This window comes from Leptodactylus fuscus, chromosome 5 (genome assembly GCF_031893055.1).
Source record: "Leptodactylus fuscus isolate aLepFus1 chromosome 5, aLepFus1.hap2, whole genome shotgun sequence".
NCBI classification, from domain to species: domain Eukaryota; kingdom Metazoa; phylum Chordata; class Amphibia; order Anura; family Leptodactylidae; genus Leptodactylus; species Leptodactylus fuscus.
The window spans coordinates 145,332,198-145,357,473 of record NC_134269.1 but is presented as its reverse complement, the minus strand read 5'-3'; the positions used below and the strand labels follow the sequence as shown (position 1 = coordinate 145,357,473).

Genomic DNA, 25,276 nt, shown 5'->3' with positions numbered 1-25,276 from the left:
GTGACCGGGCCTCTGGATGACATGTAGTCTGGTTCTCATTGTGCACCTGTCCGTCTTTGTTGGTGACGTGCAGTGCGGGCACGGGCGTGGATTATCTTTACTCGGGTGGTAATAGCTGGTGAGTGTGAGCTGCACAAGGGGCTTGGGGTGGCACCTGCTCTTCTGCTCAGTGTGACGCTGCCATGGACGGGCGCCTGTCCTTGTGTGAGAGTGCAGAGCAGGAGCTTCCATGTTTACATGTCAGTGCCCTACTGGGAGAGGGGTGACCTAGAGGGCGTCTGTGCCCTGGGTAGTGTCCCAGAAAGGAAGTCACCCAAGAACAGCCATCAGCTGGAGCGCTCACCTGCACCTCCTCTGGTCAGGGCTCTGTACATATCTAAAGTGCTTCACAGACAAGTATATCCAATCCAGCATACAAGTAGATCTGGCACTCTCCTATATCATTGTGGCACTTTAACAATCCAGCCTTGCCAGTAGTTCTATAGGGGACACCGCATGGACACATCTACAGCATAGCAGTGTACAATACACCACAGCAATAACCTTTTTATGGCAGAGTTTACACAGTGCATTTTGCTGAAGAATTGTGTGCGACTTTTGAATTCAGCAATGAGTAGTACATGTTGGGCTAGGTTCACACTAGTGATGGCTAACCAGCAGACCGCTAAAACAGCAGTTACACATGAAGCCTGGCAGACCTCATTGACTATAATGGAATCCGCCATTTTGAAACCAAAAGTGGCGGAGAAAAAAAGTCTTCAATGCAGGAATTTTTTTCTCCCAACGATTTTCGATGGTTTCAGCGACGGGTTCCAACAGATAGTCCGATACAGATGTGAATGTAACCTTACTATACATCTCACTTATATGATAACATCCAGTGCACCACAGCATAATATGTTTAATCATAAAGCTGATATAGTAGTGCATGCAAAAAAAAGTGTTGTGTAAACACAGCCTGAAAACTTGTCCCCCTATATTCATTACCTGTGGGTGTGGCCTGGGCCCTGTTATAGTGTAACTAAACTTTTTAAAATCTTTTTATTTCCTAGCAGCATTTCAGGCACTAACCCTTTCCCGTTGCCACTTTATTTTTTTCTTGTTCACAGTCCTATAAGGGCTTCATTTTTGCAGGACAATTTGTACTTTGTAATGGTACCATTTAATATTCCATACACTATACTAGGAAGCTGGAAAGAAAATCAGAATGTTGCGGGTTTAGAGAAAAACTGCATTTGTGACCCTTTTTTCTTTTTTTGTAGATAGTTTTTTTTGTTTTTTTGTATGGAATTCACTGTGCAGAGAAAATGACATGTTGCCTATATTCTGTGGTTTGGTAAAATGACAGCGATGCCAAATTTATATAGTTTTTGTTTAGCACCTAGATTTACTGTCTTTCACAAGCATGTTGAACTGTGACAATCATCTTACGGAGCACATTACAGTGACAAGCTACATTTGTTTGTTATTTAATGACACTGTTGTAGATGTGAAGTAATACAGTATTAAAGTGTTATAAAACTAGGTAGTTGGTGCACTGGGGGCAGTCTTTCAGATACCTACTCTCACTTCCATGTGTTTTGGAAGTTGAACCTACCACTGCTAAGACCTCATTCACAGCAAGAGCAAATGGCATGTTTGACAGAGGCATCTAAAGGGTTAATGACAGTGGAGAACGCCAGCAATGCTGCTCGGCCTCTGCTGTGTAATTCAGTGGAGATCTGGTGGCTATGGTAGACACTTTGCTCTGTATGCTGGCAAACAGTATTTTAGGCTTTCTTCACACTAATGACATAGATTCCCATTAACAGAGCTAGGACAGATATTGATATTGAATTTCTAACAGATACTGGCAGGTAAATCCCCTTGACCTTAAAGGGATTTCATCATATCATAAAGTGATGACCTATTGCTGGAATGTGCCTTCACTTTCTAAAGATGGGGATCCAACTACTGTGATCCCTACCAAGTCCAAGGATAAAATAAAGCTGCAGCGATGCTTAAGCCCCGTGTCCCCTGGGGCAGATTGTTTTCTTGTACAGCTTTGTTCTTTGTTGCCTTGTTGTATAAAGTATTACAGAAAGTTATGGTACATCCAGAAAGTGATGGTAGGAAAATACCATCACTTTCAGAGATGGACACACACACACACACACACACACACACACTAGTGAATCTCATCCCCACTTTGTAGAAAAACACATGTAGTGGACACACTGCGATTTCCAAAACCATTGTGGTTTTAGATAATGCAGCATGTCAATTTAAACCTACAGAAATATAGACTGTTTCCCCTTAGGTATAATTGCTGAGGAATGCTACGTGTAGAATTATAATCTTTGCATCACTCTCGTATTTGAGATTTTATAATATTTGTGATTAAATCCACTGCTGGTTTGCTGTGTGTGTGTGTATATATATACACTCACCGGCCACTTTATTAGGTACACCTGTCCAACTGCTCGTTAACACTTAATTTCTAATCAGCCAATCACATGGCGGCAACTCAGTGCATTTAGGCATGTAGACATGGTCAAGACAATCTCCTGCAGTTCAAACCGAGCATCAGTATGGGGAAGAAAGGTGATTTGAGTGCCTTTGAACGTGGCATGGTTGTTGGTGCCAGAAGGGCTGGTCTGAGTATTTCAGAAACTGCTGATCTACTGGGATTTTCACGCACAACCATCTCTAGGGTTTACAGTGAATGGTCCGAAAAAGAAAAAACATCCAGTGAGCGGCAGTTCTGTGGGCGGAAATGCGTTGTTGATGCCAGAGGTCAGAGGAGAATGGCCAGACTGGTTCGAGCTGATAGAAAGGCAACAGTGACTCAAATAGCCACCCGTTACAACCAAGGTAGCCAGAAGAGCATCTCTGAACGCACAGTACGTCGAACTTTGAGGCAGATGGGCTACAGCAGCAGAAGACCACACCGGGTGCCACTCCTTTCAGCTAAGAACAGGAAACTGAGGCTACAATTTGCACAAGCTCATCGAAATTGGACAATTGAAGATTGGAAAAACGTTGCCTGGTCTGATGAGTCTCGATTTCTGCTGCGACATTCGGATGGTAGGGTCAGAATTTGGCGTCAACAACATGAAAGCATGGATCCATCCTGCCTTGTATCAACGGTTCAGGTTGGTGGTGGTGGTGTCATGGTGTGGGGAATATTTTCTTGGCACTCTTTGGGCCCCTTGGTACCAATTGAGCATCGTTGCAACGCCAAAGCCTACCTGAGTATTGTTGCTGACCATGTCCATCCCTTTATGACCACAATGTACCCAACATCTGATGGCTACTTTCAGCAGGATAATGCGCCATGTCATAAAGCTGGAATCATCTCAGACTGGTTTCTTGAACATGACAATGAGTTCACTGTACTCCAATGGCCTCCACAGTCACCAGATCTCAATCCAATAGAGCATCTTTGGGATGTGGTGGAACGGGAGATTCGCATCATGGATGTGCAGCCGACAAATCTGCGGCAACTGTGTGATGCCATCATGTCAATATGGACCAAAATCTCTGAGGAATGCTTCCAGCACCTTGTTGAATCTGTGCCACGAAGAATTGAGGCAGTTCTGAAGGCAAAAGGGGTCCAACCCATTACTAGCATGGTGTAACTAATAAAGTGGCCGGTGAGTGTGTGTGTATATATATATATATACACACACACACACGTGTCAGAAGCTTTCCTGCTTATGTGATATTCAGGGCAGCTACTCTTGACAGTGTCCTGAATTTTACCAGGGATACTCCAGGCTAAAGAATTGAGAAGATGTAGTTGGAAGAATAATTCTATTTCTTAATCCATACAAAATGGTATAATGAATTCATTCTCATAAATAATCTGCAGTGTATACTTAAAAATATAAACTATAATTTTATTTTATTCCTTCCGCCATGTTCACAGTACCGTTGCCCTTTTTATTGTTCTGATCCATCAGCAGAATTATAATAATAAAACCCCCCAAAACATAGCAAAACAAAAGGCTTTCCATTTGTAGCCATTGAAATAAGGCTCCTTCTGTTTGAAAAAGGAACCCAGCTGGAGGATCCAAAGTAACATTAAAGTAAGCACTGTACCAGCATGGATACATTTAGTAGCCATAAGTGAAGAGCATAAAATATTGATTCTGGTAGCCTCTGCTCATGTAAACTGATGCTCAGCATTGCCGTCTATGGATGTCAATGAATAATATAGAGACTAGCGGAGGTCACTATTCAGCAGTAACTAAGAAGCACTACTTGGCTCAGTGTAGCCTAGTAAATTCTGGTGTCTGGTTTCTATGGGTTACTGAACTTTCGACTGTTCACAAACTCCGGTATTGAGCGTTGTTTACCAAGAGTAAAAATAATCCGTCCTTGTTGCATATGGAATCCAGTTATAAGCCCAATTTCATATTTTCCAGGCTACACTGTGCTTGGTTGCTAGAACAAAGCCTTCTCAGCCCCCCCAGAAGGCATTGTCTTATTAGCACCACAGCCCCTAACACAATGTGATGGGGAAACCAAAGTAGTGGCACAGTAAGGCCCCCTGCACACAGTTGTAATGCATCTGGATTTCCCAAACGTGATTATATGGCCACAAATTCTGTTACGATTGTAGGTCAAATAAACCAAAGTTACAACCTCATAGGGCTCTATGATGCTGTAAGTTTGCCCATTAAACCTGAGGTCACAATGGAATTTATGGCCGTACTATTGTTCTAAGAAATCCAGACACATTATCTTGTGCTAATAAGACAGTGACATTTGGGGGAAGTTGGGGGTGGTTTGGGAACAAATTATTCTAGCAACCAAGCACATTGTAGCTTTCGTTTTCTTAAACCGGTTTTGGAAATTTGAAAGTGGACTTATGATTATATTTAATTTTTTTTGGCTGCCTAGATCAGCAACAGTTCATAATTATGCATTACTTCTGGAAATGTTTATTTTAGTCTTTGAAATTCAGAATAGGCTCCTGCCTACCTCTTGGGAATGGGGCACAACCAAAATGTTCAGGTCCATTACAGCACAACCTTATTTAGAACTGAGGCCACACATTGAGGCAAAGCTGTGTGTAATTTTTTTGTTCCTCTTTAGGGCCGTGTGAAGGGGCCCTTATTCTGTTTATTAAGCCAAAATTAATAGTGGCTTCAAAAGGAATGGTGAAATACAAGAGAAGCTCTTATAAGTCTCACTTTTTCTAAATTCACTCCTGGCTTTAGATGAAAAATCAGAGCAAGGTCTGCAACAAAATCCACAGCTTTTCTGTAGTGTGTGTGGGGTCTGTCTAAGGAAGCATGCACACAAACGTGTGCGAGCCACCCCCTATGTTTGAACATTACGGTCGTCACATTGATGTCATTTGTACGCCGTCCATGCATCTGCTGGGCTTCAGCCAGCACGGCCGCGATACCAGACTGGAACAGCACCCGTCCTGGGTTTTGCAGCACAGACTCTCAGCTCACATACAGATCTGTGGAAATCACACTCGTGAGCATGGACAGATAAGGTCCCATGTTTGGGGAAAAAGTGCTGCATTTTACAGTATCCTGTTTGGGGTTTGAAAAGTGAGTGCCCGTGAGCAGTTTGTGCTCTCCGCGGCAAAACAGTTTTTTTTTCTAACTGGACACAAGGTCGGACATGCAGGACTTTATGTCCATTTAAAAAAATAAAAACGGTTTTGCCGCGGAGAGAATAAAACGGTCACCGGCGCTTACGGCCGGACACGGTCTGACAGGTTTCCGTCTTCTGCCGGCAGAAGATGGAAACCTGAGTACGGACACCGAATGCTGGTGTGAACCCAGTGTAACTGATGTTAATGTCTCAGTTTTTTAAACTGATCCATTTAATTTTTTTTATACTGTCCATTTTTTTTTTTTTTTGCTGTTTATGCTTTCTGAGCATGCCAGAAAATAAACAGACACAAAATAATGGACAGTAACTGATGGCTATCAGTTACTGTCTGTTACCCATAGACTTCAATGTTAAAATAAATAAAAAAAAATAACGGACACTTGCTGTCCGTTTTTCAAATGGACAGAAAAGTCCTGCATGTAGTGTGTTGTTTTTTTTTGTTTTTTTTTTGTCAGCTTAAAAAAAGGACATGGGTGTAAACAGACACAAATGGACACAAGATAAAAACCCATTGAAATGAATGGAAATTTCAGACGGACCAGCTAGTGTCCATTGGTAAAATCTTGTATCTGACAATAGCTACACGCACTGCTGACGGAATCCAACGGTAGTGTGAACGCCCCCTGAGAGTTCTGCCCTGCACATAATTGTTTTGATATCACATAAAGTAGCCCAAAGCTTTTTAATAATTATTAATATTGACTGTCTCCTGGCATCCAGGATTGGCTTTACTGTAGTCTTCTAAAAGCTTTTAGAATGCATCATCTTTCCTTTAATCTTTTTGGCAGAATCTGTGCTGTGTATTGGATCTTGGCTTAGAAAATGAGACTATTGCAGTATCCTCTGAGGGTAGCGATTGCCAGGAACATCTGAAGATGTAGAAAATCTTTGACCATCAGGGAACAGCTACTGACTTCTGCAGCAAATTCACTTACACTTCCTAGGATGCAAATGCGAATTTTAGTGGGGGAATGTATAGGGAAGTTGTAATGTCACTTGTACTTGATGTCTATGATGCATCTAAACTATAATCTACTGATTTATTAGGGTATGTTTTATTAGCAGGTGCTTATGAAATATTGAAACGTTCCTTTGACTATGATGATCTTATGGCTACTCTAACAGTTTGTTGGAGATTCTTTTATAGATTCTGTGAAAATCTCTACAGATCTCTGTGCTTTCTTGTAAAATGAATTGTAATAGATTAGTAACATTGTGTATGGGTTTAGGTCATTTTAAAGGGGTTGTTCCATGAAATATTGATCAGTAAGTTCCAGCGTTCCGCCACCAGGAACAGCGTCCTGTACGTCTTAAAACAACATCTCATTCTGTGGTGGTAGTTGACTATGCCACCTGAGAAGTAAAAGGACTATCCAACATTGTAAGCAGGTTTCTGCTGTGTGAAATGCCAGATACTGTCTGACTGGTATGTATAGCGAATGTCTGTGAAGGGTTAAACGTCACCCCTCACAAGTAATTCTTATAGTTATGCAGGTATTAAATGAAATGCATCAACCAACCAATTGGGTTAGCCAATTTCAGACCAGTATTGAGAGGCAAATATTATTGTTTTTTAATGAAAAGTTATAGAATTTCCTCAATGGACTCTTTCCTAACTGGAAGAGATCTCCCTGATGGAGATCTTCTCCTTCAGAGCCCAATACCCCATCCCTGGATTAGGCAACTTGAAATTTGACAGGCAAATTTAGGGGACTCTGAGAAGAATTTCTTCCCTGCTAGGCAGCAAAAAGAAAGTCCCCTTGGACATTTATTTTCCAGTTCAGTAGACCTTCACAAAAAATTCTATCCCTCAAATTACTTTTACTTGCTGTGATTTCTGCTAGGAGGATTTCAGAAATCTAGGCCTTCTCTGCCCATTTTCCTTACACTAATATTTTTAAAAACAGAGTAGTTCTGAGACCGCTCTTGTTTTTTACACTAACAAGTAGACTCAGATTTTCACAGGTCTCAGGAGGTGCTTCTACCATATTTCTGCCCTAACCCTCAGTCCCCCGAAAGAACTGGAATATTATTTGCTTAGATGCAAGTTGTCTAACTGGATACCTTGAGTTGTCTTCAGAGTGGATCGTGGATGAGGATAATTTCAGGGTCCTCGTAGAGGGTTTAAAGCCTTATCGTCTGCTATTATTAGGTGAGTGAGCCTGACTCCACCAGGGCTGCAGAGACCTCCTGGGCAGAAAAGGTAGATGCCTCTCTAGCCCAAATCTGTAGGGTGGGTACCTGGAGTCCCATCTCATCATACTTTCTTTAAACACTACAGTTGATGTTTGATAATGAAGCAGTTTTCGGATGAAAGGTGCTCTAGGCTGTAACCTACCACTCACATGGATGATGGGGGTGTCAGTGGATGTTCACTAGTATATTGCATTTGTGACCTCCCTCATATAATATTGGGCCTGGTTGCATCTTGCAGTGAGTTAGTGGTTTTGCCTTTTTCAGTGATAAGTTATACGACATTAACATTCATATTTACCTTAATGTTTATACAAATGAGTCCCAATTTATTTGTTCTTGTTATTGGATATTTGCACTGGTATCTGCTATGAGATCCTTCTATCTGGCAACTGTTGTGTATTGTCCTTATAGGACGCCTTTGTGTTTCTGCTCACATCTTCCCACTAGAAAGGTATTAAAGATGCATGAGAAGCTTTAGTACCGTGTAATTTTACCCCGACTAAGACAGATTTTTTTGCTTTTCTATTGCGAGGATAATTATCAAAAGTAATTTACTGCAACATGAGAAGAGCATTTCCTAGAGCTCACCATGCAGAAGGTTACATTCATCACATTGCTTGCTTGCTCACTTAAAGCAACATTTACCCTCCATTTGTGGTATGGTCATTTATCTCCTTGTAGTGTGGTGTCTGTTGTAGATGACTTGCCGCAGACAGCAAGTGCGAGTCTTTGTTGTTGTAGTGATGTGTTAGATTATTAAAAAGGGACAGTTGCAATACACTAGGCACAGAAAGAGCAGTGGATAAACCGATTGAGCCCATCTGAGAAGGGAAGAAAGAGGTTGGGGATTATATCGTGATCATTCCTTCATTTATTTCTAGCTGTCACTTCTATTCACTGACTTTCATTAAAGAGGACCTTTCACCACCTGTGCAATTCAGGTTCTTAGCATGTGTTAGGCTCCATTCTCATTGAGTAATGCGCCGCTTATTTACACAAGTATACACGTGTCAGAGTGCGGCACTTCAGAACAGATCCCATTGATTTCAATGGGTGCCGGCATACGCGCGCTACACATTGAAATCAATGGGAGGCTTTGATTTTGTGTAGTGCGCGTATGCCTGCACCCATTGAAATCAATGGGATCTTTTTGAGGTGCCGCTCTCTGACACGTGTATATGTGTCTAAGTGAGCGGTGCGTTAGTCCGTGAGAATGGAGCCTTAAAGGGATAATATCATTCAAACACTTTTTTTTTTTTCTGACTACCACGTCGGAATAGCCTTAAGAAAGGCTATTCTTCTCCTACCTTTTGTCGTCTTCTCTGCGCCGCCGTTCGCCTGTAATCTCCAATGCTACGAGAGAAGTCATTTGCATACCAACAAAAACTGGGATTACAGGCGAACGGAGAAGGCTATTCTGATGTGGTAGTCAGAAAAAAAAAAAAAAAAGTGTTTGAATAATAGGATCTCTTTAATATGCACTTCTGCACTGATTCTTGTGCAATTTTCTTTCTAGCCCCCACCATTTCCGAGCAACAAGCACACTTAGTTTTGGTGCCTGATGTGTTATTTAAGCTTCAGGGCTCCATTCAGAGGCAGCCAGTGTCAGAGCTCAGAATCACACTCCTTGTCTGCTCCTGCCTGACACCGCCTTCCTGACAGAGACTAAATAACCTATCAGGCACCAAAATTAACAGCATTGATTGATTGGGAACAGTGGGGGCTGGAAAAAAATTACAACCGTGTTGGAATCAGCAGAGCATCAGCTATTAATTGATGTAAAGAGCTGGACTTGTTGGAGGTTCCTCTTTTAAGTGCTTCTCAAACACGGACGCCCAGCACCCTCATAAATCAGCTAGTTTCTGGACCATGTTTGGAGCCAGAAGCAGTCAACTCCAGGTAGCTCTGTGGTGCAGTTGCAGCCAAGTTCCAATTCACTGTAATGTGGATTTTCTTTTGGGGCCTGTTCACTTGTTAAAGGGGTTGGTCCATACTTTCCTGTCCGCAGTGCTCCAGTGTCTCCCACCACAGTCTGGTCCTGATGCCCCCAGGGTCGTCTTGTGGCAGAAGTCCTCGCTCATGTGACTGCTAAGGCCAATCGGCTGACTAAAGAGAGGACACAGGACCTCACAGGTGACTTCCCAGTCCTTTTACTGAGGCTGTGGCGAGGACTTCCACCAAAACAAGACCCCAGAACAGCAATATTGGTATGCTGTGGGAGACTCTGGATCACCAGGGAACAGGTCAGTTGTGGGGGGTTTTTTTGTCCCCCTCTTTATCCTGGATAACACCTTGTAATGGTTTAGAATCTGCACCAAATCCTTTAGACTGAGGCCTAACATTGCAAAAACATGTTTTTGTTTTTTTTTTTTTTTTGTTTCAGATTTTGCTGCAGATTTTTGAGCCAAAACCTAGTATGGTATCAGAGGAATGGAAAATATGTAGGAAGGATTTATACTTCGACCTTTTACTCAATCCACTTTTGGCTTTGGCTTAAAAAAAAAACGCAGCAAAAAAAGCTGCATTTCTTCAGCATGGGACCTCTGCCTTAAAGGAAGTCTGTCACCAGGGTGAAGCAGACTAAACAAGCACAAATTTAGGCCTAGTTCACACGGGCTAGTGACCGCGTATTTTGTTCCTGATTTTGATGCGGGAAGCCGCGTCAGAATCAGGACCAAAATGCATCTGCCGCAACTGTCGTGGCTTCCCGCTCTGGAGTAGGCCCAAATGAATGGGCTTAGTCCGAAGGAATTGTCTTGACGATAGGGCAGGTTGCTTCTTTTTTTCCGCTCGTGGAAAAAGGAAATGACCGGCTCCCATTGAATTCAATAGGAGGCGGTCATTTGAGCCGGATTTTTACGTGAATTCCGTGTCAAAATCCGGACCATTTTGCCCCATGTGAATGGGGCCTCAGGTCAGGTTTACCTGAATGTAGCGCCTTTTCCTCACGAGATTTCAAGCCTCCATTGCTGAGATATTACGTTATTTCACAATATGTAAATGAGCAATCGAGGACAGCTGTGTTGGTCCAAACTGCTACGCCCCATTTAATATGCCCTCCTTCCCCACCACCCTCCTTTGTGTGGCGGAGCTGGGTGTTATGCTGTGTTCTTACATTTCCACCAGCGTATCAGAGTAATATGGGCTGTAGCAATTTGGAATAAAGTAGCTTCCATTGGTGCCCCAGATTGCTCATTTTCTTATTGTGAAATAAGTGTATATTGGCTATGGAGGCATGCATTTTCATGGGAGGAAAAAAGGTGAGATCAGGTGACTGTGACCATCTATCTGAGTTGCTGCTGACCGTCTCACTTTTAAAAGGATTATCCAGGGTTAGAAGACTTGTCTACTTTCTTTCAGAAAGAGTTCCTCTTCTCAAGCAGTGACATCACATCATTTGATCACACAGCCATGCTTTAGCTCAGTCGCAAAATCTCAGTCTCAAAATCCGTGTACTTGCTTTGTAAACTATCTCTTCATTCTTCTTCCAGATTCAGCACATAAAAACCTGTGGATTAGCTCACTGAATGGGGCTCATCCTAGTGTGGATCCTGCACATAAACTACTCACCTGCAGCAGAAATCTGAGCATCTGCCTCACATCTCTGCTGTGGATCCTCTTATTAATGCATTTAGAAGTCTGTGACGTGTGAACATAATGAAAAAATGTAGGTCAGCACATCCAGGAATCTTCATAAAACCAATGTTTTAGTACATAAAAAATAGGAGAAACTGCTACAAATATCTTTTAGTTTCAGGCCCATGTGTATTAGTCTGAAGGTCGTTTGTGTAGCATGCAGTTTCTCCTACTTCTGTTTTTATGCAAATAAACATTGGTTTTATGAAGATGTGCTCAACTACATTTTTTTTTTTTCATTGCAATTGTACATTGCTGTTGTCAGTGTCTTCTGGTCTGTTCTCTTACAAATACAATTAATCTACGCATTCCCTTTTCTAAGTAAATTGCCCTGTATTCTGCAAAATTAATTTTGCTGGTATGAATTATCATAAATGTAGTTTTTGAGATCTCATGGAAATGAAGTTCTGATAATAATTGTAGCTTTTTATTTAATGCAATGATACTAAAACGGTATGTCAGTGTTTTTCCATTTGTAAAGCTCCCATTGTTGGTGTGAGATTTGGACGCCATTAACTGGCTGCTCCAAAGAGCATTACTGTTAATAAGGATCAAGCTGCAAGTAGATAAGCCTCTGCCCTTGACAGAATGGAATTTATGTTCTTTATTATGCTATGTGAACTGTGCTATTGTATTTTCTTTCTGGTACATTCCATGATGTGGTGACAATGGGTGAACCTCACATCTACAAGCAGGAAAAAAATCCTTGAGAAATGCCAGGTTCATTGAACCTGTATATTTTTAGTTAGTTTCTTGCCCCTTTTGGCAGCTCTGTGCTACTTCATATTTATCAAGCCTCAGTTTGAAGGCGATGCTGGGCACTGTCGCCACCATTGAGAATGGTGGTCTACCTATGTGAAGTTTCCGTTAATTAAACAGAATTTGTTTGTCGCACCCATTAATGATGTGGTTTTTGTCTCCAGGTCTCTGGATGATGCGTTTACTATGGCTAGCGACCCGCTTGAAGGCTTTCACGAAGTGAATCTTGCTTCACCCACAACTCCAGATGTTGGTGTTATCGATATAAAACCTCAGGAAACTACTACCTCACCTAATGTCATTTACAGACATTTAAGTGTCAGCTCAAACCCTAGCCAACCAAACACGTTAAATGCATCTGACTTACCAACACAGCCTGTCTATTCTTCTCCAAGGCATTTGAACTGTCGGGACGTTACAGGGATAAGGTAAGGCACAGGAAATTAGGAATCATGTTAAAGGAGATTTTGGTTTCCTCATGTTTTACATTGTATATGAAATATATGTAGTTTATCTTTTTTAATGGGTAACCAAAATGATGACAGATTGCAAGCTTTTGAGGCTGCTTAGGCCCCTTCGTCAGGCAGGAAGGGACCTAAGTGGCCTTGAAAGCTTGCAGTCTGTCATCCTTTTGGTTAGCCATTAAGGTATCAACTACTGAGGACTCTCAATTTTTATATTTATTTCCACAGGCTAACTAGGCACAAAGATATATTTTTCCTCACACTTTATAGTGAAAATTTTCACTTTTTTTTTTTTTTTATAAGAAATACCTCAAAGTTTTTAAAATCTTTCAAAAGGAACTTTCATTGCTTACTCCCATGGAATAAAAATATTTTCTATGAAAATTCACGCCTCCATTGCCAAGATTTAAATTTATTTCAACATATAGAATTGAAAGCTATGGAGTACTCGGGGCAGTGCAGTTGCTCTAAACAGCTTTATAATACGCCATCCTTCTCCGCTCCCTTCTTTGAGTGACACTGTAGGGAGCTATTCTAAAATATTGTTCTTGCATTCGCACCAGCATATTAGATCAGTGTGGGCATAGCAGTTTTGAGCAACAGCGTCACTCTCTAGGTTCCAGATTGCTAATTTGCATATTGTGAAATAAATTAACTTTCCGCAACAGAGGCCTAAATTTTCATAGGGACAAAAGCGTTACATGACCTATTTGTGTTTCTGGTCCAATATGCTTCACCCTGGTGAAAGGGGCTTACGCCAAGGTAACAACTTATAGGTGAGAACTGTCTGATCAGTAGGGTATAAATGCTGGGACTCCTACTGATAAATGCAGCAGCAGTTCACAAGGGTCCCTAATCTTATGAACCGTGGGGGTACCTGCAACAGATCCCCACCGGACACTTATCCTGTGTTATTTTCATTAAAAAAACAAACAAAAACCCAAACTTTTTTTTTTTTTTAGCCACTTAGTAAATTTCTGAACTTGCTGACTTATATATATTTTTATATCATTTACAGCACCAGCATAACAGACAATTTATCTTGTTCTACCTCTGGATGTCAGACATGTTCCTCCAAGCATGGAAGAAGGAAGGACAGCAATCGAGCAGAGCGAGAATTTTTGCAGGGAGCCGTGACGGACGCAATAGATGGGCCAGATGATGCCTTTAGCTGGAGTACAGACAGCCTGTCCCGTTTACGGAGCCCATCTGTACTAGAAGTCAGAGAGAAAGGATATGAGCGACTAAAAGAGGAACTTGCTAAAGCTCAAAGAGTAATCATTATGCATCCATTTTTAGTAGTAATATGTGTTTGATTGGACCATAAATATGGCCATACACTCCAATTAGCTTTGGACTCTTCTGGTCCAAAGCTACCTTGCATGACTACCCAACACATGCACAGGTTTTGAGTGTAGAGAATAAACTAGCTGCCTGATGCCTCCGGCAGTGGCTTTTCTACCTGAGAACGTAACAGTCATGTAGATGAAATCCAACCGACAGCATCTACTGTCAGGGGAGAGTTGATTGTTCCATTCACATGGTCAACTGGTCCTGTCAAAATCAGCCTGTTCAACTAATATACATCCAATTTGAGTCTGTACCACCGTGTAATAAATACATTAATATTGTCCTTAATATAATTTGTATAGACTTGGTGGCACAGAGTTTGGCTTTACACTGCTGAAAAACAGCAGTTACGGACTAATTCCTTAAATGTATGGAATATTGATGACTGACACAAAAGCTGTGTTCATTCCATTGCTTGTTGGTGGCAGCTGTCCAAGGCTGTCTGAAGATCAGCAGTAGCTCCTTTTAAACTCCTAAATTCCGAAATCAAAAGTGACCATGGCTTCTGAGTGATTTAAGGATGGTGACTTCCTTTGTCACCCCCCCCCCATCAACTAATCCCCCCATCATTGTCGGGGTTAAATGTTTAAAGAAAAGTTCTGATGATCGCCAGCTTCCACATGTTTTACAACAACTCGAATGCCAAAGGTTGCCTACCCCAGTCTATGGGGTCCGCGGGTTTTGAGAGTAGCCACTTTTTTAAGCGGATTAGGTTTCCGTATGGGATGGGGGCGGGGGGGTCCGCTTGGAAACTGAAGTGTGAACCTGGCATAAGTGAAGTGTAATAAAGTTGTTTATAGTACAGATAAAGACAAAACAATATAAGACATTAATCCAGTCTTTACTCCCAAAAAAATTATCATTTATGCTGTGAATGTGTTAAAACAAAAAAATATAAAAAAAATCTATGAACATAACTTGTTATAACAAAAAGGGTTTTTTTTTTTTTTACAATTGGTAGACATAGACCCAATGGTAGACATGGCCCAATGCTTAGATATACATCCCTCAAGTGAAATTATTCAATAGCACAACTTCTCTTAAGTCACTTATGTAGCAGATATTTAAGACATTTATAGCTGTTGGAACACAGTGAGGCGTTCAAGGACAAAGTGTCTCTGTGCTGACAGGGTTAATAATGTTTAATATTTACACACGTGGATACGTTAATGTGTTACATAAATTCAATAGCCTTACCACTACATGTTGTTCCTCCCAGGAGCTTAAATTGAAAGATGAAGAATGTGAAAGACTTTCCAAGGTGCGGGACCAACTGGGACAGGAACTGGAAGAACTAACGGCCAGTCTTTTTGAGGTAGGGGATTCTACTGGATAAGGAATTGTCTTGCACAACACTTTAATTCTTTGTGACACAGTTTGATTTCTAACTACATTAGTAACATAGACCATTACCACATACACAGGTTTATATTAATTCCAAATTGAACAGTATTTTCTGGGTTGATGTCGCAAGTACACTTTAGTAATACTGGTAATACTTTAGAGCTACCAAAATACTGTTACGGTGATAAGTATACAGCTGAACCTCACCATGTTAAATTTTGTTTTTACAGCTTATAATTATATAAAATAAAAGCAATACTGCCTACACATTAACACATAGGCGTTGCTAAGGTCTTAAAATATCTACACCACAGTCTTCTAGCTCTGAAATAATAGGGTAAATATGACATATCCAGTGAATACGTCAGGGTATCAAAGCCTATATTTTAGCACAGCTCTTCATTTACTGTTATAAAATTCTGAAAGGATTCTTCTAACAGGATCAAAATAACACTGTCGTACAAAGGATGAACAATACTGGCAATATTTATATTCTTATTTAATATATTTAGTGCCATGAATAGCCCTGGTATTGCTGAGAATTTAAATACGTAACATGAATAAATGACAAAAATAAGCACAATACACGTGAGCTTTGAACTCACTGTCCTCTTTTCTTATAGAAAATAAAGGGTTACTGCCCACTTGGGGAGCTAGTTAACATATAATGTACCAGGAGCCATACCTATTTAAAGGATGGATTTTTAAAATCGCCAAATTGTTCAGGGGCACAACAAAGAATCAAAACATATTTGGCATCTAGTATTTTATACTTGGTGACTGATCCTCTTTAAATATTTGGACTTTGCAAACCTTTCAAAATTTTTATTTGGTTTGTGTTCTTGGCAAAAAAAAACAACCCAGTATCCTCTTTTATGATTGGTAAATGGAATCTCGGCCGCACAAAGAAGTCCTATTGTTAGATCGTAACAAAAAAAAAAAAAAATTCCTAAAGAAAGACAGGTGCTTTTCTGCTACAAAAACTAGTTGTACTAGACGCTGTTAATAACTTTTATAAGGTTTGGACCTCTTCCTATGAAAACATAAAGTACTCTGGTATTAACTTGACCTGATGGGTGCCCCGATTAACTATTGCAGAAATATCCTGTATACAACGTTAGAATTATATGTGCTAATATTGTATTGATATTTTTTCAATGTCTTAGAAGATTTTCACCTATTTATCATTTTTATGTTGACAATGTGCTTTAATATCAGAACAGTTAGACACAATTTTGCTATTCTTCTTGTACTGATGCCAATAAGTGTGGGGCATTGATTGTCTATTTTGTATTGCTTACAGGAGGCACACAAAATGGTTCGGGAAGCAAATGTAAAACAGGCTACAGCAGAGAAGCAGCTTAAGGAAGCACAGGGAAAGGTATATGTTAAAATGCTCTGGTTCTTCTTTCCACCTATTGATTCTTGTTTGAAGCATCCACTTTATAATCTGTTTCACATTTATTTACGGATAGATTTTCATAGACTTGTAAATGATAGCTCCTTTTTTGTAATATACATTTGTTTTTCATTGGGCCAGCTGTGCGTCTGACCTCTGTACATAACTCTATGGACTAGTTGTAATAACCAATTACAAGTAGTCTTAAATGTAAGCCAATACATATTGGAAACATTGAGGGGAATTTACTAACTCATTTAAGCCAGTTTTCTTGCATAGATGGACATTTTACCTCAATGGCGATCAGGTTTGCTTAGTTCCCATGGCCCTCCCTTATTGTACCCTGGGGTCTGAAGGACCCCAGAATATAACAGCAGTTCAGGTTAGGAAGTTTTGAGTTGAAACGAAATTGCAGTTTGTGAAAACTGTGATAACCAAACCAAAATCACATTGGTTATTTGGATATATGGTCTGTTTATATTTTGATGAATAGCCTCTTAGTAATTCAGGTGCATCTCGTTCCAGTTAGGGATTTAATTAAGACTAGCTTAATTAAGTTTTAATACATTCCTCTTATTTCGTCAAGACCATCTACCATGATATATATGCAGCTAGACTGACTTTAATCAGCAAACACTAGAGTCTGGTATTGCTGCACCTTGTCGTTCTATAGCCTTTGGAGATGTTGTATTGTATCTCCGGCCTGCATTTCTGACCTGTTTATATCATGTCAAATATCTACCAGTAACTACTGTATATAGTTCAGGTAGAGTGGCACTGGTTAATTGTGTTTTATTTTTCATGTCTCTTGTCAATAATAATTTTTTTTTTTTTTTAATAGATAGATGCCTTGCAAGCAGAAATTTCAGCCCTTAAGTCTCTCCTGTCTACATCCCCAACCTCTCCAACAAAAGAGCTACAACCTGGTGGGAAGACTCCATTCAAGAAAGGCCATGCAAGGAACAAAAGCACAAGTAGTGCTATGGGAGGAGGCACTCTGGACCTTACTGTAATGCAACCAATTGTGAAGAAATGTAAGGAGGTAATATATATAATATTTTTTAATCTCTTGTTTTCGGAATACTTTTAACACCAATGTATTCCTTTTACCTTACTTTCAATATATTTTCCTAATGCTGGCTGTTCAATTGTTAACTAATTTTATGTCTACAGAATCCCTGTAAGTGCTTTTTTTTTTTAATAAACTCAATACATAGCTATACAACCAGAAACTTTGTGTATAAAGCCAGCCAAGCACATGATGATATAATTGGTGCATCAGTTGTCTTGGGATTGTTTATATGGTTATAACTGTATGTAATTTACTATATTTACTAGAGGTGTTTTTGAGGTCTGAGGCTCTGAACATATATCAAGCAAGCAAGCAGGAAAAAACAAGGAAGTTGTCACTGTCCAACCCGGGCTCACACATCCATTGTCTATGGCTGTGCCAGATCCATGATAGGAACAAATACCGTATGCACAGTCATGGAGGGAAGGCTCACTACTAGAACTTCCATCTTGAATTACACTGAATCTTTTCCCACAAACCTATTTTATGTTCTAACTCACTAAGCTCCTACTACTCTGATGTATTGCCTTTGTCAGTGGACGGGCGGCAATGACACAGTTCACACAGGCAGTAGGTTTAAAACTCGAGGGGTGTTTTATTCAGTTGCTTCTGCACAAAACAGCGTGCAAATAAAAGAAAACCTAAGCCTGTCCGACTCTACCTATACATCAGCGTACCTTACTAACCTAGAGCAGTTCAAACAAACACGTTATCAAAAGTAGCAGCAAAACTGTGCAAACCCTCCCAGAGGTGCTTTGTCTCTCTCAGGCTGCAAACCTGTCGGCCCTCCTTTTTACCAGTCTTCCTTCTCCGGTAATGAACATTAAGAAGCCTCACTTGGGAGCACCTGAGACTAGGGGCACATTTCATCCCACTCATTTACAGGAGTAAAATGACCCAATATAATTTTACTTGCTGCAGGTTTATAACTTGCTTCACAAAGTTGGTAAAATATTCTGCACTTTCCAGCTTTAGGTTTTCTTGCTTGTAATTCCAGTATATCCATACTGTCTATACATAACCTTATATAGATTAGAAAGTATAAATGTTCAGATTCAGAGATTTCATAGATTTATTTTTTCGATATTACAGGCTGACTTAACACTTTACAATGAATTCAAAGCATGGAAGGAAGAGCCACTGATGGACCCAAAATGTCAGTTTTTGAAAAGGATCTATCAGGAGGACATCTGTCCTTGTTTAGCATTTCCAAAGAATGAGGTAGGTAATTCCTTCCTTCAGGTTGATTTAGTTCTTGTTATAGTCGTTGTAATAATCAGAATATTTTATCCTGCAGAAGATAACATCATCTTGACTTTCATCTTCAATATTGTCTTTCCAGGAAAATTATTTTGAATTGAAAATATTTTTTAAATTTCTCTAAAAAAAAATGTTGAACTGTTTGGAATAAATTTCTGATGGAACAACTGTCATCACGGATCCAGTATTTAGGGCTATGACTGTTCTTTATTGGTTAGGGGGCGGGGAGGCCAAATAGAAACATCTTGGCTTCCATAATGTGAAAGAAGGCTTTTCTAAATCCTTGTGAGTAGCAGATGCTATTGATTATATGTTATTAATAAGACACTGCTATTTTTATCTTGTAGCTGGCAGCAGCAGTGCTTGACGCTGTTGAAAATAACACTTTGAGTATTGAGCCTGCTGGGCTTCAGCCTGTTCGATTTGTGAAAGCCTCAGCTGTTGAATGTGGAGGACCAAAGTAAGTGATAAAATAAAGGTAAAGTTTGATAAACTAATATGCAAAACTGTCCAAAGATGGTATCATGGTTCATTTTGTTTCTTTAAGGTGGAGATTTCACCACTGACTCCAGTTCCTTTGCATCCTTTAATAGACGCCACTCTTCTGATTCCATTGTAATTCTCAGTGGAATCAGTGCAGTTAGTTTGATGCCTGATATGCTTGTTATGTGCTTGGTGGGTATGATGCAGAGCTCTCTGTCTAGAAAGTCAATGTCAGAGTGATGAAGTGCAGTTGTTGAAGTGGTGAAAGGATATCTTTTAAACATTGGTATTTTACTAAATATTGAAATCATTGGATGCTGCCTGACTGCGGACCACCTTATAATATCGAGCTTCACTTCCACTTCTCAGGCCAGTGACGTCCATTAGTCACAAGTCAATGCTGCAGCTCAGACCTATTTATGTAATGGGACTGAGCTAAAGTTCCCAGCTCAGTCACTATATGGTGTATGGTGCAGTGCTTGGATAGGTAGTAAAGCAGCTACAATAATCAATATCATTGTCCTGGAAAACCCATTTTAGGCCGGGGCCCCTCAGGATGGAAAGCTCGCAATTTGCAGCACAGGCAAAGTGGATGGGATTCTAGTGAATTCCATGCCCACTTTGCGGTAAAAATAGTGGTGCGAACACCCTGCGACTTTCAAAACCGGCACGGTTTTGTAAATTTCAGAATGTCAAATATACCTGTGGAAACAGGGCAATACGGTGGCTCAGTGGTTAGCACTGCAGCCTTGCAGCGCTGAAGCCCTGGGTACGAATCCCGCCAGGAACATCATCTGCAAGGAGTTTGCATGTTCTCCCTGTGTTTGTGTGGATTTTCTCCCATTCTATAAAGACTTACTGATAGGGAAAAAAAGAAAAAGAAATGTACATTGTGATCCCTATATGGGTCTCACAATCTACATTTAAAAAAAAAAAATTACGCTGGAAACACTGGCGATTTTCCCCATAGGTTTAATTGTAACTGAAAGTCCGTGGAGGAAAACTGCATTTCATTGCCGCCATGTTGTTTTCCCGCAGTGCTTTTTTTAATTTATTTATTTTGCTGCAGATCGTCCCGTGGGGCCTTAGCCTAACCACTTGTTGTCTGTCACTTGTATGGAGCATTGAGGTTGACCTCAGTGCTCCATGGTGCGCCTATACATGCTGTGAAATAAATTTTATATCTGAAACGGAGGCACAAAGTTTAATGGGGGAAAAGGGTGTTACATTCAGGTTAGTCTGGCCTATCTAATTAAATAGTCGCTAGGGCACATGCACATCTGCTGCTGCATTCAGATTCCTCCTTGAGTCATTGGAGCGGGTCCCAGTGGTGGAGCCTCTAGCAGTCAGACATTTATCATCTTTTCTGTGGATAGATGATAAAGGGATTGCCCCACAATTGACATGTAACTTTCCTGTCTGTAATATAACTGAACCTAGCAGTGCAGCCGCTGAGAAGTCAACATTCTGAAGGGCATGTCTGCCTTTCCCTCAGAAGAATACGGATTCCAATGACGGCAGCCTACTGTATATTCTAGTTGTCCTGCTGGAAGGGAAGGTCAATTTGAGCTTTCTGTTCTAGCTACAACTTTGTCCTTTATTAATCTAGGATCTCACTGCTGCAGTTTACATTTAGTGATTCAAGTCCTGTTCCCAGTTACACTGTCCGGTTTACATAAAATAAAACTTCTATAAAGTCCATCTCAGTATGTAAATTACACACCTTGAGTCATGTGGGCATGTCTTTGCCCCGCCTCAGTCACTGAATCTCTGCTGTAAAACTTCACATCTCACTGTGAGTGACATTCTCCTTTGCTGAAGGGATCAGAAGCAGTGTCCCTGAAATCTCCTACATGTGAACTCTCCTTATTCTTTGGTTAGAAGTGCTAGATTTCAGCAGTCTATGTGCTGAAGTCTTTAAAAAAAGGGATGCCAGTTGCACTGGGTGGATACAATGGATCACATAATGCGATTTGCCTATGGAGGGGAGCTTTATTTTATAAAAATGGAAACCTGATTGGAATCATTATACATTAATCTGCAGCACGATGCCCTTAGTTTAATATGGCAAAAGGTGATCGGTTTCCTTCAGTGTTTTTTAGGGAGTTGTTGGTGGCTAATATAACATTTCTATGTTGTTCTTTTTCTGTGTGTAATTTTTGGCGAACTATACATCCACTTATAATGTTTAGACCAAAGAAGTCCTTTTTTGTACATTAGGAGTGCCCTTAAAGGATCTATAGTTGGACTCTTAAGTTTCTGAAATGAAATGACTTAAATACTCAAATATATTTCTTTGTTGAATAAAATGAACTCTTCAAAAGATTTTTCTGCTTTTAGAGAGTCTGTCAGCAGTAAATTGGTTATAAACCTAATCCCAGTACCTTGTAGAGAAGATGCCACAGGTAACCGATATGCCTCTGTTCAGATTTAGAGCCCCATTTTCATGTCAATTACAATTTTAGTAATATTAAAATGAGGGAAAAACATGCTTTGGCCTTAGCTTGCCTGGTCTTTGGTCTCTGCTCTAGATTCCTGGACAAAGCTTCTTCCACTCATATGAATAAAATTATCGATTTACATGAAACTCGGGCTACAAAGTTCAGTATCAGAGACCTATTTGGAAACTGTAGAAATTATAACCAATTTACTGCTGACAGACTCTCTTGAAGCAGTCTTTATTGTGATTGCCTAAACCTTGTTTAATTTTTACTTTATATTACTATTTTATGTGTTTTGTTTTGTTTTTCAGAAAATGTGCTCTGAGTGGTCAAACAAAATCTTGTAAGCACAGAATCAAACTTGGAGATTCCAGCAATTATTACTATATTTCTCCATGCTGTAGATATAGGGTGAGTATAATGAGAATGTATATTTTGATTTTTCCATTCTATTAAATTTGTGTACTAACGTACTATACTTTATTTACCAGATTACCTCTGTATGTAATTTTTTCACATATATTCGGTACATCCATCAAGGACTTGTAAAACAGCAAGATGGTGAGTAAATACTGTGTTCTATAGGACTAAACAATATTGAGAGCAAAGTTGTTTTGTTAATTTATTGCTGTCTTCCAGTATTGGTATCAATTTAAAAAAAATCCTGCTCTTAACACTTAGCAACAGCTACAGGAAAGGGGAGAAGTGTCTGATTTCTGGGGATTGGACTGCTGAGACACTCAGTTTATAAGAATGGGGTCCTGGAGTGCCGCCTGTCAGTTCAGTTCTATATGACTTTCAGAATGGCAATCTCTGTCATAAAAGTGAATAGAGTGGTAGTCACACCGCTTCATGCACATAGGACATACTGGGCCTCAGATTCTCGTGATTGTTGGAGGTGTAGTCAATCAGTCCTCTGGTGTAAGAAAAAAAAAAATATGCAAATCTATTCTCCAGGATTTAATTAGGAGAACAGTGTACTCTGTATGCCGCCCTCTAGAGGGCAGCATCCTTAACATCATGCATGACTCAGTTAAAAAGACCACTGTAATGATGCAGATTTAATTGCCAAATTAGTATTTCTATTCCAAAAGTAACAGATTGATCAGACATTTATCCACTGTGTTAGCAGTGGAAAAACCCTTTGGACTAAAAATATTTTAAAAACTATATTTTTACTTAAACGCTATTTATATATACGAATACTTGTATTTTTTTTTTCTTATTTTATAGCTGATCAGATGTTCTGGGAAATCATGCAGCTGAGAAAGGAAATGTCTCGAGCAAAGCTTGGATTTTTCAAAGAAGAACTTTAGGACACTAAAATAATATATCTGGACTATGATTATTTTTTTTTTGCCTAAATCCATGAAAACAGAAATCCAGATGGGTAGTGGTAACACAGGGATCTGCGTGTGTAAGCCACCAACTACATATCACAACATATCTATAATCTGTTCTTTGTGAGCTGCACTACTTAGAGTTCATGTGGTATTCTGAACTTGATTTGTCCTGTGTGCGCCTGATACTATTGGCTGCTGAGTTTCTGATAAGCATTTACAGGCATTCCATCTGTAAATTATTAGTGACATCCAAATTTTAAGAAATAAACGGTAGTTTGAAGTTTACTTATTTCTGTATATGTGTACTAGTAGGGCTTTTGAGTGTGTATGTTCGGCTGGTTTTGGAACTCCTGTAGAAGTGAATGGAAAGAGCTGCAGTTGTGTGGTCACCCTTATATTCTGTGTCCACACGATGCACATCATCATTCACTGTCCCCTACAGAGGTGTATGTCCTGGAGGGTATGCTATGAATTCACCCAAATTCACATGACCAAATTCATCTGCAAAACTCTGTGTTGGCCTGATTTACCAGCCTGAAAAGTATGCAAGGAGGGACTGCTAGGTAAGTGTCTTATTTTAAAACCAGGAATCTTGTAGACAACATAAGGTGTATATATACTTGCACTTCAACAACTGTGCAGGAGAACATTTTATTATTCTCCTGTCCCTTTCACTTCCCATAACCCCAGGGAAGAGGGTACCATGGACTGCCCTGAAACTGGCTCTTTCTCACACCCTTGATAGCGGTGGGTATCTGGGTAAGGCTATGTTCACATTTTCGCCCATGTGTCCATTGTATTGGTTCGTTGGAGCATCAGAACTGTGGCTACATGGATCACTTATACAACAGACACCCAATGGTGCCCAATTGACCCCATTGACTATAATACAATCTGTTCGGTGTCTAATCTTTTAAATGGAAACTACTGGACAAAAAAGGTTAGATTTGCGGCACTTTTAGCCTGTTGATATTGATATATGTGAACCCAGTCTTAGAGTTGTCTTATTTATTATTGGCCTTCATGGAGATAAGTTTAATATGGATAGAGGGGGGGCACTACTTTACAAAGTTTACTCAAGGTCACTGCCATCCTCCCTTAGCTAGGTAGCCTGGGTCAAGTGACATAAGTTAAGCGGTCCTGTTCCAGTATAATGTTTAATTTAACCAAACGCTAACAGTAGGAATGCTCCCCCCCACCTTTAGCATTTCTGATTAAAGAGCCAGCACCTAGGGGGTTGGGGGACAGGACTTGTTTCTGCAATCTGGACCCAGAGTTTACACATGGATAAAGTCCAAAACTATGCAGCATATAGTAGTAATTTAGGTTTTATTTATAAAAAAAAAAAAATCTGGTAGACTGAGGTGTCCCCTATGCTTATGGCTAATATATCCCAACTCAAGCAAGCTTTTCTGTCTCGCAACAGACAATGAAAATTGCATCTCCTTGGGGTGATCCAGAACATACATTAGTCTTGAGAGGAATAAGCCCCGTCGTCCAAAAATCTAAATCTTTACAGATCTGTGAAAGCAGTGGGTGGAATATATATTCCATGATAACAAATACCTGAGGAAGGTCAAAAAGGGAGTAATTCCTCTAAATGAGAGCCTGCTCCCCAAATGATAGAGACATCCAGTGCTTCATAATTGGCTGATTTTATTTTATTTTTTAAAGTTATAGGCACTAGAGATGAGCGAGTAGTTCGATCGAGTAGGTATTCGAACATATAGTCGAAAATTGAGGTCTACTCAAATCGAATTTCGAATATTTCACTAGTCGCCCATCTGTACTGTATATACTTTTTTTTTTCTTCATGCCTACGTTGTCCTAGTTCCCGTCCCACCTCCCCTGCGCAGTTATTGGTGTAAAAAAAACAAACGCCAGGGAAGGTGGGGAGGAATCGAAACTTT

At 40.1% G+C, this 25,276-nt stretch overlaps 1 protein-coding gene across 2 annotated transcripts; it reads left to right on the top strand.

Moving 5' to 3' along the window:
• On the top strand, positions 1-23,651 carry RAB3IP (RAB3A interacting protein). 2 transcript variants are annotated; one of them, XM_075274431.1, is made up of 11 exons: positions 1-118; positions 12,375-12,638; positions 13,693-13,948; positions 15,244-15,339; positions 16,672-16,749; positions 17,609-17,809; positions 18,932-19,060; positions 19,447-19,559; positions 22,335-22,434; positions 22,515-22,584; positions 23,257-23,651. In XM_075274431.1, the coding sequence occupies exons 2-11, from the start codon at positions 12,397-12,399 to the stop codon at positions 23,337-23,339; spliced, it is 1,368 nt and encodes a 455-aa protein (XP_075130532.1). In that variant the 5' UTR covers positions 1-118; positions 12,375-12,396; the 3' UTR covers positions 23,340-23,651. The 2 variants fall into 2 exon arrangements, with proteins under 2 accessions (XP_075130532.1, XP_075130533.1); XM_075274432.1 differs by lacking the exon at positions 1-118 and adding an exon at positions 9,983-10,022.
• The last annotated feature ends 1,625 nt before the right edge of the window (positions 23,652-25,276 follow it).

What these genes read in the sequence shown, in the direction of transcription:
- RAB3IP (XM_075274431.1), top strand. Translation starts at nt 12,397, where the DNA reads ATGGCTAGCGACCCGCTTGAAGGCTTTCACGAAGTGAATCTTGCTTCA. An exon ending in TAACGGCCAGTCTTTTTGAG is followed by an intron (nt 15,340 to 16,671) that starts GTAGGGGATTCT and finishes TATTGCTTACAG; the next exon opens with GAGGCACACAAAATGGTTCG. An exon ending in ACTTGTAAAACAGCAAGATG is followed by an intron (nt 22,585 to 23,256) that starts GTGAGTAAATAC and finishes CTTATTTTATAG; the next exon opens with CTGATCAGATGTTCTGGGAA.